Source organism: Actinia tenebrosa, unplaced genomic scaffold, assembly GCF_029948245.1.
Source record: "Actinia tenebrosa isolate PJP-AT-01 unplaced genomic scaffold, QUT_ActTen_1.0 PGA_scaffold1__47_contigs__length_23844297, whole genome shotgun sequence".
Lineage (NCBI taxonomy): Eukaryota > Metazoa > Cnidaria > Anthozoa > Actiniaria > Actiniidae > Actinia > Actinia tenebrosa.
Window position 1 is genome coordinate 6600600 of NW_028292578.1, and position 17607 is coordinate 6618206.

The window sequence follows — 17607 nt, forward strand, 5'->3', positions numbered from 1 at the left end:
GGGTCACCAGTTCGGGTCACCATTGAAGAAAGTGTCTAAAATATAACAACTATTGTATTTACCAGTGTTTCAGTCGCCAAGACCATTCCTACCACACAATAGAAATGATAAATTTCATTTACGAATAACTGGTTTTTTCAATAATTTTTCAAGTGAAATAACTAATTCATATTTTTTAAAAAGGTGTGAAAAACACCCAAAATCCATCAAAACCATGGGCTATAGTCCATGCTTTTTGGCCAAAAACACCCATTTTTCAAGTGAAATAAATAATTCATATTTTTTTAAAAGGTGTGAAAAACACCGAAAATTGACCAAAACCATGGGCTATAGTCCATGCCTTTGGACCAAAAATGACCCATTTTCGAATTTCTTTGAATAATGCATAAATTTGAAAAAGGTGTGAAAAACACCCAAAATCCATCAAAACCATGGGCTATAGTCCATGCTTTTGGGCCAAAAATGACCCATTTTCTAATTTCTTTGAATAATGTATAAATTTGAAAAAGGTGTGAAAAACACCCAAAATCCATCAAAACCATGGGCTATAGTCCATGCTTTTGGGCCAAAAATGACCCATTTTCGAATTTCTTTGAATAATGTATAAATTTGAAAAAGGTGTGGAAAACACCCAAAATCCATCAAAACCATGGGCTATAGTCCATGCTTTTGGGCCAAAAACACCCATTTTTCAAGTGAAATAAATAATTCATATTTTTTAAAAAGGTGTGAAAAACATCCAAAATTGACCAAAACCATGGGTTATAGTCCATGCTTTTGGGCCAAAAATGACCCATTTTCTAATTTCTTTGAATAATGTATAAATTTGAAAAAGGTGTGAAAAACACCCAAAATCCATCAAAACGATGGGCTATAGTCCATGCCTTTGGGCTAAAAATGACCCATTTTCGAATTTCTTTGAATAATGTATAAATTTGAAAAAGGTGTGAAAAACACCCAAAACTAATGAAAACCATGGGCTATACTCCATGCATTTTGGCCAGAAATGACCCATTTTCGAATTTCTTTCAATAATGCATAAATTTGAAAAAGGTGTGAAAAACACCCAAAATTGACCAAAACCATAGGCTATAGTCCATGCTTTTGGGCCAAAAATGACCCATTTTCGAATTTCTTTGAATAATGTATAAATTTGAAAAAGGTGTGAAAAACACCCAAAACTAAAGAAAACGATGGGCTATAGTCCATTCGTTTGTGCCAAAAATGACCCATTTTCGAATTACTTTGAATAATGCATAAATTTGAAAAAGGTGTGAAAAACACCCAAAATCCATCAAAACCATGGGCTATAGTCCATGCTTTTGGGCCAAAAACACCCATTTTTCAAGTGAAATAAATAATTCATATTTTTTAAAAAGGTGTGAAAAACATCCAAAATTGACCAAAACCGTGGGCTATACTCCATGCATTTTGGCCAGAAATGACCCATTTTCTAATTTCTTTGGAAAATGCATGAATTTGAAAAAGGTGTGAAAAACCCCCAAAATCCATCAAAACCATGGGCTATAGTCCATGCTTTTTGGCTAAAAATGACCCATTTTCGAATTACTTTGAATAATGCATAAATTTGAAAAAGGTGTGAAAAACACCCAAAATCCATCAAAACCATGGGCTATAGTCCATGCTTTTTGGCCAAAAACACCCATTTTTCAAGTGAAATAAATAATTCATATTTTTTTAAAAGGTGTGAAAAACTCCGAAAATTGACCAAAACCATGGGTTATAGTCCATGCTTTTGGGCCAAAAATGACCCATTTTCTAATTTCTTTGAATAATGTATAAATTTGAAAAAGGTGTGAAAAACACCCAAAACTAATGAAAACGATGGGCTATAGTCCATGCCTTTGGGCCAAAAATGACCCATTTTCGAATTTCTTTCAATAATGCATAAATTTGAAAAAGGTGTGAAAAACACCCAAAATTGACCAAAACCATAGGCTATAGTCCATGCTTTTGGGCCAAAAATGACCCATTTTCGAATTTCTTTGAATAATGTATAAATTTGAAAAAGGTGTGAAAAACACCCAAAACTAAAGAAAACGATGGGCTATAGTCCATTCGTTTGTGCCAAAAATGACCCATTTTCGAATTACTTTGAATAATGCATAAATTTGAAAAAGGTGTGAAAAACACCCAAAATCCATCAAAACCATGGGCTATAGTCCATGCTTTTGGGCCAAAAACACCCATTTTTCAAGTGAAATAAATAATTCATGTTTTTTAAAAAGGTGTGAAAAACACCCAAAATTGACCAAAACCATGGGCTATAGTCCATGCTTTTGTGCCAAAAACGACCCATTTTCTAATTTCTTTGAATAATGTATAAATTTGAAAAAGGTGTGAAAAACACCCAAAATCCATCAAAACCATGGGCTATAGTCCATGCTTTTTGGCTAAAAATGACCCATTTTCGAATTACTTTGAATAATGCATAAATTTGAAAAAGGTGTGAAAAACACCCAAAATCCATCAAAACCATGGGCTATAGTCCATGCTTTTTGACCAAAAACACCCATTTTTCAAGTGAAATAAATAATTCATATTTTTTTAAAAGGTGTGAAAAACACCGAAAATTGACCAAAACCATGGGCTATAGTCCATGCATTTTGGCTAGAAATGACCCATTTTCGAATTTCTTTCAATAATGCATAAATTTGAAAAAGGTGTGAAAAACACCCAAAATTGACCAAAACCAAAGGCTATAGTCCATGCTTTTGGGCCAAAAATGACCCATTTTCGAATTTCTTTGAATAATGTATAAATTTGAAAAAGGTGTGAAAAACACCCAAAACTAAAGAAAACGATGGGCTATAGTCCATTCGTTTGTGCCAAAAATGACCCATTTTCGAATTACTTTGAATAATGCATATATTTGAAAAAGGTGTGAAAAACACCCAAAATCCATCAAAACCATGGGCTATAGTCCATGCTTTTGGGCCAAAAACACCCATTTTTCAAGTGAAATAAATAATTCATATTTTTTAAAAAGGTGTGAAAAACATCCAAAATTGACCAAAACCATGGGCTATACTCCATGCATTTTGGCCAGAAATGACCCATTTTCGAATTTCTTTGGAAAATGCATGAATTTGAAAAAGGTGTGAAAAACACCCAAAATCCATCAAAACCATGGGCTATAGTCCATGCTTTTTGGCTAAAAATGACCCATTTTCGAATTACTTTGAATAATGCATAAATTTGAAAAAGGTGTGAAAAACACCCAAAATCCATCAAAACCATGGGCTATAGTCCATGCTTTTGGGCCAAAAACACCCATTTTTCAAGTGAAATAAATAATTCATATTTTTTTAAAAGGTGTGAAAAACACCGAAAATTGACCAAAACCATGGGTTATAGTCCATGCTTTTGGGCCAAAAATGACCCATTTTCTAATTTCTTTGAATAATGTATAAATTTGAAAAAGGTGTGAAAAACACCCAAAACTAATGAAAACGATGGGCTATAGTCCATGCCTTTGGGCCAAAAATGACCCATTTTCGAATTTCTTTCAATAATGCATAAATTTGAAAAAGGTGTGAAAAACACCCAAAATTGACCAAAACCATAGGCTATAGTCCATGCTTTTGGGCCAAAAATGACCCATTTTCGAATTTCTTTGAATAATGTATAAATTTGAAAAAGGTGTGAAAAACACCCAAAACTAAAGAAAACGATGGGCTATAGTCCATTCGTTTGTGCCAAAAATGACCCATTTTCGAATTACTTTGAATAATGCATAAATTTGAAAAAGGTGTGAAAAACACCCAAAATCCATCAAAACCATGGGCTATAGTCCATGCTTTTGGGCCAAAAACACCCATTTTTCAAGTGAAATAAATAATTCATGTTTTTTAAAAAGGTGTGAAAAACACCCAAAATTGACCAAAACCATGGGCTATAGTCCATGCTTTTGTGCCAAAAACGACCCATTTTCTAATTTCTTTGAATAATGCATAAATTTGAAAAAGGTGTGAAAAACACCCAAAATTCATCAAAACCATGGGCTATAGTCCATGCTTTTTGGCTAAAAATGACCCATTTTCGAATTACTTTGAATAATGCATAAATTTGAAAAAGGTGTGAAAAACACCCAAAATTCACCAAAACCATGGGCTATAGTCCATGCTTTTGGGCCAAAAACACCCATTTTTCAAGTGAAATAAATAATTCATGTTTTTTAAAAAGGTGTGAAAAACATCCAAAATTGACCAAAACCATGGGCTATAGTCCATGCTTTTGGGCCAAAAATGACCCATTTTCTAATTTCTTTGAATAATGTATAAATTTGAAAAAGGTGTGAAAAACACCCAAAATCCATCAAAACCATGGGCTATAGTCCATGCTTTTTGGCCAAAAACACCCATTTTACAAGTGAAATAAATAAATCATGAATTTGAAAAAGGTGTGAAAAACACCCAAAATCCATCAAAACCATGGGTTATAGTCCATGCTTTTTGGCTAAAAATGACCCGATTTCTAATTTCTTTGAATAATGTATAAATTTGAAAAAGGTGTGAAAAACACCCAAAATCCATCAAAACCATGGGCTATAGTCCATGCTTTTTGGCCAAAAACACCCATTTTTCAAGTGAAATAAATAAATCATGAATTTGAAAAAGGTGTGAAAAACACCCAAAATCCATCAAAACCATGGGCTATAGTCCATGCTTTTGGGCCAAAAACACCCATTTTTCAAGTGAAATAAATAATTCATATTTTTTAAAAAGGTGTGAAAAACATCCAAAATTGACCAAAACCATGGGCTATACTCCATGCTTTTGGGCCAAAAATGACCCATTTTCTAATTTCTTTGAATAATGTATAAATTTGAAAAAGGTGTGAAAAACACCCAAAATCCATCAAAACCATGGGCTATAGTCCATGCTTTTGGGCCAAAAACACCCATTTTTCAAGTGAAATAAATAAATCATGAATTTGAAAAAGGTGTGAAAAACACCCAAAATCCATCAAAACCATGGGCTATAGTCCATGCTTTTGGGCCAAAAACACCCATTTTTCAAGTGAAATAAGTAATTCATATTTTTTAAAAAGGTGTGAAAAATATCCAAAATTGACCAAAACCATGGGCTATAGTCCATGCATTTTGGCCAGAAATGACCCATTTTCTAATTTCTTTGGAAAATGCATGAATTTGAAAAAGGTGTGAAAAACACCCAAAATCCATCAAAACCATGGGCTACAGTCCATGCTTTTTGGCTAAAAATGACCCATTTTCTAATTTCTTTGAATAATGCATAAATTTGAAAAAGGTGTGAAAAACACCCAAAATCCATCAAAACCATGGGCTATAGTCCATGCTTTTTGGCTAAAAATGACCCATTTTCGAATTACTTTGAATAATGCATAAATTTGAAAAAGGTGTGAAAAACACCCAAAATCCATCAAAACCATGGGCTATAGTCCATGCTTTTGGGCCAAAAACACCCATTTTTCAAGTGAAATAAATAATTCATATTTTTTTAAAAGGTGTGAAAAACACCGAAAATTGACCAAAACCATGGGTTATAGTCCATGCTTTTGGGCCAAAAATCACCCATTTTCGAATTTCTTTGAATAATGTATAAATTTGAAAAAGGTGTGGAAAACACCCAAAATCCATCAAAACCATGGGAAGGAAGGAAGGAAGGAAGGAAGGAAGCTTCTTTATTTTGCCACGGTAAAAACATCAGTCGATTGCCTAAAAATATTTAAAAGTAAAGATTTACGATTAAAAAGCTAGTTACTGTTTTACATGTTTGCCGTGGAGCCCTTAGTTACAACTTTTCTTACTGTACAAACTATCAATTTCCGTTTTAAATTTTCGTACTGACTTGACCTCTTTTATATTTAACGGTAGGTCATTCCACAATTTTGCCCCACTATAGCTGAATGATCGTTTTAGATATTCAGTGTGTGGCTTAGGTATTGACAGTTTATGATCATGATTTCGAAGGTTGTATTTAGTATGGTAGTCGGAGAAAAGGTTTTGTAAGTAAACTGGTGTACGTCCCTGCATCGTCTTAAACATTAGTAGGGCTTTTTGTTTTTTACGACGAACTGCAAGTGTATCCCAGTTTAATTGGTCAAGGAGATGGCTAGATCTTATGTCATAGTTAGATCTTGTGATAACTCTAGCCGCTCGATTTTGACGCTTTTGTAGTTGAACACATAGTTTATCACTTAATCCATCCCAAACTGCACTACAATAGTCCAGTTTGGGTAGAATTAAGGCTTCGTAGATTTGGATGGCACTATCGGTCGAAATAAATGGGCGAACACGTTTTAGAGCCCCTATACTTGAAGAGATTTTCTTCGAAATGTTGTTAACATGTTCTGACCAATTAAGGTTTTTATCGATAGTGACACCCAAAGATTTGGTGTGATCAACTTGTTTAACGCTAGCTCCATTAATCGCAATATTAATAGTGGAATCGCATTGCGCTGTGAACTTTTGGCGGGACCCAATAATCATAAATTCCGTTTTCGCTACATTCAAGCTTAGCTTATTTGCTAACAACCACTGATGTATATTAGTGAGTTCAGTGTTGATGCTTGGTTCCAAGTCTCCTACATTTTTACCATGAACGCTGATGCTGGTATCATCAGCAAACATTCTTGTTATGGCTTGCGCCAAACAATTTGGTAAGTCATTAATATACAGGAGAAATAAAAGTGGGCCTAAATTACTGCCTGTGGTACACCGCAGCTCACAGTACAAGGCTCAGACAGACTTCCGTTAACACTGCACAGCTGAGACCTCGTCAGTAAATAAGAACGGAACCACTTGAGTGAGCCTTCATCTACACCATAATTCGATAGTTTGGACAAAAGAATTTCATGATCTATGGTGTCGAAGGCTTTTTGGAGGTCTATGAAGATTACTCCGTTAAGTAGTCCCTTGTCTATATTAACTGACCATTCGTTCGTTGCTTCGAGCAACGCGGTGACAGTGCTGTGCAGGGAGCGAAAGCCTGACTGGCATTCCGTCAATAACTGGTTTTCATTCAAATAATCGTATAGTTGATCATAAACGATCTTCTCAAATATCTTTGAAGCAGTGGGAATGACCGAGATTGGGCGATAATTGTTTAGGTCAGTTTTCTCCCCTTTTTTAAATATAGGCGTTACTTTCGCTATTTTCCACTCCCTAGGAAAAATGCCCATTTTAATAGATTGTCGAAAAATCACAGTGAGAGATGGTCCCACTATAGAGGCGGACATTTTTAGCAATTTGTTGGGTATGTTATCTAAGCCTGCAGCTTTCTTTTCCTTTATACTTCCTAACAAGTCGCAAACAGTTTGCTCACTTGGAGGTTGGATAGCGAAAGTTTTACCAGTTGTAGGTTTCAGAAATGATTCAAATTTAATGTCAGATGGAGGTAATTTATTGGCTAGAGTCTGGCCTATACTTGTGAAATGTTCATTGAAAATCTCGGCCATCTCACTTGGTGAGGTTACTGATTTATTGGCAACTTTAATTTCGGAAACGCCGGAAAATTTGCTAGCCTTTCGAGCACTTAGATCATTAAGGAGGTGCCATGTTTTCCGAGGATCAGATTTATTTAGTGCTAAATTTTCCGTAAAGTATTTTTTCTTCGCTAATCTAATTTCGTTATTAATCCTGTTTCTCGATTCTTTGTATTTTTTCCAAAATAAGTCACTGTCAGTGGAAATTGCTTTCCTTTTCAATTGGTCACGTGACCGCATTTTCTGTATTAGCTCCGTTGTGATCCATGGTGAGTTTTTCCTTCCCACACGCTTGTGGCGAACAGGCAGGTGGGAATCAATACACTCGGTTAGCAAGGTTTTCCAGCGAATCCACATATCATTCGGATCATCGTAAGACTTGATGTCTGACCATGGCAGTTGTTTGAGATCACTCAAAAATTTGTCTTGATCGAAATTTCTGAAGTTACGTACCTCAATTTTGCGAGCCTTTGACGGCTCGTAATGAATTTTTCTCGTCATGAATACTAAAGAGTGATCACTGATGCCAAGATGATACAGACCTGACTTACTAATTTTGTCGGGAGTGTTTGTCACACATAAGTCAATTAATGATTTAGTGTTATGCGTTACACGTGTTGGCTCATTTAATAGCTGATAAAGCCCATAGATATCCAAAATATCAATTAAATTAGATGAAGCTAGGTTCGTTCTCGTTAGTTCTAAGAGATCGCAATTTATATCACCTAACAAATAATAATCGAGATTTGTCTTATCAATGCTATCTATGAGCTTTTCAAATGTCGTGAATAACTCGAGGGGTGAGTTGGGAGGGCGATACCAAGTACTAACTAAGAATGATTTTGATGGGCTATAGTCCATGCTTTTTGGCCAAAAACACCCATTTTTCAAGTGAAATAAATAATTCATATTTTTTAAAAAGGTGTGAAAAACATCCCAAATTGACCAAAACCATGGGCTATAGTCCATGCCTTTGGGCCAAAAATGACCCATTTTCGAATTTCTTTCAATAATGCATAAATTTGAAAAAGGCGTGAAAAACACCAAAAATCCATCAAAACCATGGGCTATAGTCCATGCTTTTTGGCCAAAAACACCCATTTTTCAAGTGAAATAAATAATTCATATTTTTTAAAAAGGTGTGAAAAACACCCAAAATCCATCAAAACCATGGGTTATAGTCCATGCTTTTTGGCCAAAAATGACCCATTTTTCAAGTGAAATAAATAATTCATGATTTTGAAAAAGGTGTGAAAAACACCCAAAATTCACCAAAACCATGGGCTATAGTCCATGCTTTTGGGCCAAAAACACCCATTTTTCAAGTGAAATAGATAATTCATGTTTTTTAAAAAGGTGTGAAAAACATCCAAAATTGACCAAAACCATGGGTTATAGTCCATGCTTTTGGGCCAAAAATGACCCATTTTCTAATTTCTTTGAATAATGTATAAATTTGAAAAAGGTGTGAAAAACACCCAAAATCCATCAAAACGATGGGCTATAGTCCATGCCTTTGGGCCAAAAATGACCCATTTTCGAATTTCTTTCAATAATGCATAAATTTGAAAAAGGTGTGAAAAACACCCAAAATTAACCAAAACCATAGGCTATAGTCCATGCTTTTGGGCCAAAAATGACCCATTTTCGAATTTCTTTGAATAATGTATAAATTTGAAAAAGGTGTGAAAAACACCCAAAACTAAAGAAAACGATGGGCTATAGTCCATTCGTTTGTGCCAAAAATGACCCATTTTCGAATTACTTTGAATAATGCATAAATTTGAAAAAGGTGTGAAAAACACCCAAAATCCATCAAAACCATGGGCTATAGTCCATGCTTTTGGGCCAAAAACACCCATTTTTCAAGTGAAATAAATAATTCATATTTTTTTAAAACGTGTGAAAAACATCCAAAATTGACCAAAACCGTGGGCTATACTCCATGCATTTTGGCCAGAAATGACCCATTTTCTAATTTCTTTGGAAAATGCATGAATTTGAAAAAGGTGTGAAAAACACCCAAAATCCATCAAAACCATGGGCTATAGTCCATGCTTTTTGGCTAAAAATGACCCATTTTCGAATTACTTTGAATAATGCATAAATTTGAAAAAGGTGTGAAAAACACCCAAAATCCATCAAAACCATGGGCTATAGTCCATGCTTTTTGGCCAAAAACACCCATTTTTCAAGTGAAATAAATAATTCATATTTTTTTAAAAGGTGTGAAAAACACCGAAAATTGACCAAAACCATGGGTTATAGTCCATGCTTTTGGGCCAAAAATGACCCATTTTCTAATTTCTTTGAATAATGTATAAATTTGAAAAAGGTGTGAAAAACACCCAAAACTAATGAAAACGATGGGCTATAGTCCATGCCTTTGGGCCAAAAATGACCCATTTTCGAATTTCTTTCAATAATGCATAAATTTGAAAAAGGTGTGAAAAACACCCAAAATTGACCAAAACCATAGGCTATAGTCCATGCTTTTGGGCCAAAAATGACCCATTTTCGAATTTCTTTGAATAATGTATAAATTTGAAAAAGGTGTGAAAAACACCCAAAACTAAAGAAAACGATGGGCTATAGTCCATTCGTTTGTGCCAAAAATGACCCATTTTCGAATTACTTTGAATAATGCATAAATTTGAAAAAGGTGTGAAAAACACCCAAAATCCATCAAAACCATGGGCTATAGTCCATGCTTTTGGGCCAAAAACACCCATTTTTCAAGTGAAATAAATAATTCATGTTTTTTAAAAAGGTGTGAAAAACACCCAAAATTGACCAAAACCATGGGCTATAGTCCATGCTTTTGTGCCAAAAACGACCCATTTTCTAATTTCTTTGAATAATGTATAAATTTGAAAAAGGTGTGAAAAACACCCAAAATCCATCAAAACCATGGGCTATAGTCCATGCTTTTTGGCTAAAAATGACCCATTTTCGAATTACTTTGAATAATGCATAAATTTGAAAAAGGTGTGAAAAACACCCAAAATCCATCAAAACCATGGGCTATAGTCCATGCTTTTTGGCTAAAAATGACCCATTTTCGAATTACTTATAATAATGCATAAATTTGAAAAAGGTGTGAAAAACACCCAAAATCCATCAAAACCATGGGCTATAGTCCATGCTTTTTGGCCAAAAACACCCATTTTTCAAGTGAAATAAATAATTCATATTTTTTTAAAAGGTGTGAAAAACACCGAAAATTGACCAAAACCATGGGTTATAGTCCATGCTTTTGGGCCAAAAATGACCCATTTTCGAATTTCTTTGAATAATGTATAAATTTGAAAAAGGTGTGAAAAACACCCAAAATCCATCAAAACCATGGGCTATAGTCCATGCTTTTTGGCCAAAAACACCCATTTTTCAAGTGAAATAAATAATTCATATTTTTTTAAAAGGTGTGAAAAACACCGAAAATTGACCAAAACCATGGGCTATAGTCCATGCCTTTGGACCAAAAATGACCCATTTTCGAATTTCTTTGAATAATGCATAAATTTGAAAAAGGTGTGAAAAACACCCAAAATCCATCAAAACCATGGGCTATAGTCCATGCTTTTGGGCCAAAAACACCCATTTTTCAAGTGAAATAAGTAATTCATATTTTTTAAAAAGGTGTGAAAAACACCGAAAATTGACCAAAACCATGGGCTATAGTCCATGCATTTTGGCCAGAAATGACCCATTTTCGAATTTCTTTGGAAAATGCATGAATTTGAAAAAGGTGTGGAAAACACCCAAAACTAATGAAAACCATGGGCTATAGTCCATGCCTTTGGGCCAAAAATGACCCATTTTCGAATTTCTTTCAATAATGCATAAATTTGAAAAAGGTGTGAAAAACACCCAAAATTGACCAAAACCATAGGCTATAGTCCATGCTTTTGTGCCAAAAACGACCCATTTTCGAATTTCTTTGAATAATGTATAAATTTGAAAAAGGTGTGAAAAACACCCAAAATCCATCAAAACCATGGGCTATAGTCCATGCTTTTTGGCTAAAAATGACCCATTTTCGAATTACTTTGAATAATGCATAAATTTGAAAAAGGTGTGAAAAACACCCAAAATCCATCAAAACCATGGGCTATAGTCCATGCTTTTTGGCTAAAAACACCCATTTTTCAAGTGAAATAAATAATTCATTTTTTTTTAAAAGGTGTGAAAAACACCGAAAATTGACCAAAACCATGGGCTATAGTCCATGCATTTTGGCTAGAAATGACCCATTTTCGAATTTCTTTCAATAATGCATAAATTTGAAAAAGGTGTGAAAAACACCCAAAATCCATCAAAACCATGGGCTATAGTCCATGCTTTTTGGCCAAAAATGACCCATTTTCGAATATCTTTGAATAATGCATGAATTTGAAAAAGGTGTGAAAAACACCCAAAATCCATCAAAACCATGGGCTATAGTCCATGCTTTTTGGCCAAAAATGACCCATTTTCGAATATCTTTGAATAATGCATGAATTTGAAAAAGGTGTGAAAAACATTCAAAACTGACCAAAACCATGGGCTATAGTCCATGCTTTTTGGCCAAAAACACCCATTTTTCAAGTGAAATAAATAATTCATATTTTTTTAAGAGGAGTGAAAAACACTTAAAATTGACCAAAACCTTTGGCTATACTCCTGCCATGCTTTTTGGTCAAAAATGACCCTTTTCTAACTTTCTTTGAATAAGGGACAATTCTAAAAGGATAAAAGCCTATGGGTATAGTCCATGTATTTTAAGAGAAATTTATGAAACTGAATGAAAACTAGTAGAATATTTTGAACAGAAGTCTGAGTACTTGTAAAAATAGAAATTGCATTTTCTATGTATGTGTAAGAAGCCACACGAGAAAGAGTAAAATATTAAGGTTATAATCAATGATCGAGAGCTGAATGGGCTATTGACCTGTAGGCATTGAGAACTAGAAGACTAATTGCTTTAGTCAAATCCAACTAGGTCATTCAAATATATAGATGCAAACAAGTTTTCAATTGAATTTGAATTCAATGTTTAGTTTTCAAAGCCAGCACTTTTCACTACAAGTAGACTATAATTTATAGCCTAGTAGTAGCTCATCCAATCAGAATGCAGCATTGATAATACACCACTAGTTGGCTTTGACTAATAAATATTATCTAGCTTTGAATATATTGCGTGTTAGACATTAGTTTGTATGACTTACAGTCTGTTACAGTCACTTCAGCAGGAGACTCCCTCTACCTACCCTTTTCATTTTTTGTAATTTGATATGACCGTGTATTTTATTTGTATTCAAGTTTTCTTAAAAACTACTAAATGTAAAACAAAATTAAGAACTATAATATTCATAATTATATTGTGGTATTGAGTTCAGGTTCATGCGTTGCACTGACAATGTAGAATGCTGTGACAATTCACTACAAATCAAATCTTTCTTTAGCTTTGCCGGCAACCATTTTAGCAATTGCCAGAGAAGAAGTTGCAGCAGGAGAAGGAGCATTACGGACATGTAAAACACGGCTACCAATTTCTCCAACACCACCGTCAAACACAAAATCATCCACCAAGTTCCCTTCAATGTCAAGAGCCTGTGCACGAACACCAGAAGGACCCCTGAGAAAAAATATTTTTGATTAGCAGACTAATACTATACTCTCTTTATTTCCCAATATTGTCCCATGACAGCCATGAAATCAAGAATCTTTAGCTTCAAAACTACATCATTTCAAATTTGTAAGATTGAAGACATCTACCTTGTAACATCCTCAACAGTTAAGCTTGGAACATATTTCTGTAGCTGTTTGACTTGAGCAGCAGTGTAAATCCCACGATAGTACTCTCCAACACCAAATGAAAAATATTTAAACATTAACTTGCGTAATCCTCTGAAATCAAATAAAAACCTGACTGATAAGTTATCCAAAGCACATGTGAATATCAAAGAATCAAATAAATCTATTGCTGCGGCTGATATCTACCTAAATGCAAAGGCATCTCCAAGATCCTTTAAGTTCACATCCCATAATTTATAACCTTCACGTGCAAAGGCAAGAACGGCGTTTGGTCCTAACCAGACACTTCCATCAATACGAGGAGTAAAATGAACACCAAGAAAGGGAAAGTTGGGATCTGGTACCTAACAAGAAAGAAATACACAATCAATAGAATCATCACCATTATCATCACTACCATTATCATCATGCATCATCACCACAATCACCACCATCACTATCATCATCATTATCATGCACCAGCATCATCATCACTACCATTATCATCATGCATCATCACCACAATCACCACCATCACTATCATCATCATTATCATGCACCAGCATCATTATCATGCATCATCATCTTCATCATGCATCATCATTATCATGCACCACTGTCATCATCACCACCATTATCATCATGCATCATCACCACAATCACCACCATCACTATCATCATCATTATCATGCACCAACATCATTACCATGCATCATAATCTTCATCATGCATCATCATTATCATGCACCAACATCCTCACTCTTATCATAAGTATCATCATTATCATCATTAACATTATCAACATCAGCATCATCATCATAATTTTTAACTTTTACTACAAGACAATGATTTGATAAAAAGCTGCATGGTCCACTAGTAAGGCATGGTGTGGACTGGTGATGATAAGCTCATCCCTATTGTTGTACTGCAGCATTAACACACTTACAGGATAAATGTTGCCTTTAACCAAGTCACATTTTTCTGGCTTGAGTACAAGATAGTCTCCTCTAAATGGAACAATTCTTGGCACTTTACTACAACCAGACTTCTCTGCCAGACGATCAGAGTACAAACCACCACAAGTTATGACATATTTACAATTGATTAATGGCTGCAAAAGAAATAATAGTTTCAGTGTGTATGCATCATCATCATTATCATCTTTGTCATCACTGTCATGTAGTATCACATACTAGGATATTCACTTACCACCCCTTTACCATGTACAGTGACAACACCATTACCAACACTATTACATTAACAACACCATCAACATCATTATCATCTCTGTCATGATTGTCATGTAGTATCACATAGGATATTCACTTACCACCCCTTTACCATGTATGGTAACAGGATAAGCCAGTCCTGCAACAAGCAAACGAATGGCTCAATCAATAAATGATCAAATTAGAATTTACAAGTTGATTTTTGCAGATGGAGAGCAACTGGAAAACCCAGAGAAAACCCCCCAAATACAGGAGAACTAGCTAGAAAATGTACTCACATACACTATACCACCCATGCTTCACAATGAATGGGTGGGAGGGTAGGTAGGTTGGTGGATGGATGGATGGATGGAGGGAGGGATGGAGGTAGGGAGAGAGGAAGAGAGGGAGGAGGGAGGGAGGGAAGAGGGAGGGAGGGAGGGAAAGAGGGAGGGAGGGAGGGAGAAGATGGATTGATGGATGGGTGGATAGATGAATGGATGGATAATGTATGGTGTTTTAATGGATTCTAACCTTCTTCTTTTTCTTGTTGTTTGTCACTTTCAGTTGTGCAAGTAAAATCAGTGACCTACAAGGCAAGCTAATTAACATTAATATCATACTACATTTCTCACTGTCTCCTACAAAACAGTCTAATTTTCATAAGGTTTTGCTTACATTATAATTTGTGTAGATGTCTCCTCCAGCATTTTTAAAATTCTCCCCAAAGGAATTGCTGACTTGTGCCCAGTCTAAGATACCAGTGTTAGGAGATACTATTGCAAACAAACCCTATTAAATCATCAAAAAAAACAATGATAGTTTCAGCACAACATGATTTTTAAAGTTAAGATATTATATATAAAGTAGTCAATTTTTTTATAGACATGCAGCTGAATTACAAACCTCACAATTTGGTTCAATTTCTTTGATGCCCTTTCTATCAACCATGGTCAAATCTCTCACTCCATTCATTTTTCCTCTATCAAATAGATTATTCAACAATGGGATCTCCTTGTTCTCTACAGCAACTATCAACTGAAAAGCACAGAAAAAAGTTTTTCAAATTATTTTAGGCTACCAGCTGAAAAGATCACACAAGCCTTGTTCCCCAGTTAGAGCCAATCCACAGCATACTTGGGTGTAATATCTCCTTATTTCATACCACAAAATAAATAAAACAATCATTTTATTTAATAGTGGCAGCTCTATAGAGTAGCTCTTTCTCTACTTGAGTCCTGTGCAGCATGGCAACTAATGATTCTTATCCCTAAAAGGTACCAATTATCTTTGAGTGCTAAGTGACAGAAGTCAGATTCTGGACCAAAAATAAATATTATGAATTACAAATGCCAATTCTGACTGTCATCATATAATCTCAAATATCTTATTGCCTCAAAAACACCCCAGGAGGTTCTGGCTTACTCTCTATGGTAGTCCTTTTAGATATATTTGTGACACCCTAAATGGTACCAAATTGCAGATCTGAAACATTAAAAGGTTCAACAAGCATCCCCATCCTTATCCAACTGGTGTCCCCACCCTGGGTCCATCTTGGGGCCAACCCGGCCCACTGTGGGCCACCCTGTCCTTACCTTGCCACACTTTTTGTACGGTATGTTATTTTCATCACAGTATTTGTAAGTTAAGTCTAATCCTTCAACACAAAGCTTGGCCTTTAGAGAACCTGGTTTGTAATATATACCACAATGTACTACACCACTGTTATGCCCTGTCTGATGTGTTGCTATGGAAACCAATAAAGGAAAAAAATGATCAGTCATTCCAATAATTAATCAAACAATAGACCTCTTCACCTTCCTCGTTTGTTGGGCACATTTCAGACCATGCGATGTCACTCTTGGGAGTTGATTCTTTCATGTGTAAATATTTTAACATGTTCATCTTAAAAGAACAATTCTCAGGGGCATGTCACATGGTCTGAAATGGGTAATTGGCATACAAAGCTTAGAGGTCTATTAATCAATCAAGAATTCATTAATAATAAGCTCACAATACACAGTCAGTAGCCAATATACAAAGTGCTATTAAATAATTCTGCAGCTAGACAACGCCAGGCATGGCACATTATCTCACGTTTTGGCTACACTAGCAGTTTTTTTATTAAAAGAAGACAAAAAACTAAGATTTGAGGTGGCAGATCAGAAGTGTATAAACCACTGGAGGTCACTGGAGGCTATTTGTTGCATGCATTCCATGCCATTAGAATAAAAGCACCAAATATGTGACTGCCCTGTTAGTTGCCCAAGTCACCCAAAATGTCGGCTATGAAGTCACATGCACCCCAAGAATGTATTCAACTCCTACTCACATAGTTCTTTTTCCTTTTCAAGTACACAAAATTTGAGGTTTGGATAGTTCATTATCAGCCGCCTTGCCGTTGCCAGTCCAATAATACCACCACCAACAATAGCAATGTCATACGACTGGGTGTTCAGGGCCCTAGGAAAAAGTTAAGAAGGTGAAAGATTGTTCGTAAATACGATTATAAAGTAACACAAAATATTATAATCATACAAAATGATATAAACTTCAAACAATTACAGTTAGAGACTGCTAGAGCAAAGAATGTATCCTTTATTTATTAGTCACCTTTTCTGTAGATCACACGACGTCACGGCTTCTCCTTGCTTACATCGTCTTACAGCATTACCAATAAGCACTGAACCACGTCTAGTGGTCAGTAATCTTTTACTCAACATCTTAATAGACTTTTAGCTTAATCTCCTGCACTAGATGAGGGAAATGATGCGTTTACAGACCATCATGACCTTTGCTGAACTACTCCGTCTGCAGTTAACGACAGGCGTTACATGTTGAACGCGCTTCACTGGAGCGAGTACACCGAGGACAGACAGACAAGTGAATTTAACTAGAATACTGTAAAAGTATAGTTAGAGATGTTTTGCTTTTAATGGATGCTTAATTAAAATGGAAATGAGAGCGCAAGGCACGCACAGGAACGCCCGCCACTTTTTATGAGAATGACATTTTATTTTTGTCTTATTTTGAGTCCTATTAAAAAGGAAAAAGAGATTAGCCCTGTCCCTCCACTCTCTGGTAATGAGCAGTTTGTAACCGTTAAAATAAAAAAACTTGCTTGCTGTGCTGTGTG

General features: G+C 35.2%; 1 protein-coding gene across 1 annotated transcript; it reads right to left on the reverse strand.

The window, feature by feature from the left end:
• Positions 1 to 12755: 12755 nt before the first annotated feature.
• LOC116302724 (L-2-hydroxyglutarate dehydrogenase, mitochondrial) lies at positions 12756 to 17287 on the reverse strand. Its single transcript, XM_031712086.2, has 11 exons — positions 17085 to 17287; positions 16804 to 16934; positions 16067 to 16218; positions 15378 to 15509; positions 15150 to 15263; positions 15006 to 15060; positions 14594 to 14631; positions 14210 to 14374; positions 13471 to 13628; positions 13246 to 13377; positions 12756 to 13105 (listed from the first exon to the last, which is right to left on the reverse strand). Exons 1-11 carry the CDS (start codon positions 17192 to 17194, stop codon positions 12910 to 12912), a joined length of 1383 nt encoding a protein of 460 aa, XP_031567946.2. The 5' UTR covers positions 17195 to 17287; the 3' UTR covers positions 12756 to 12909.
• Between the last annotated feature and the right edge of the window lie 320 nt (positions 17288 to 17607).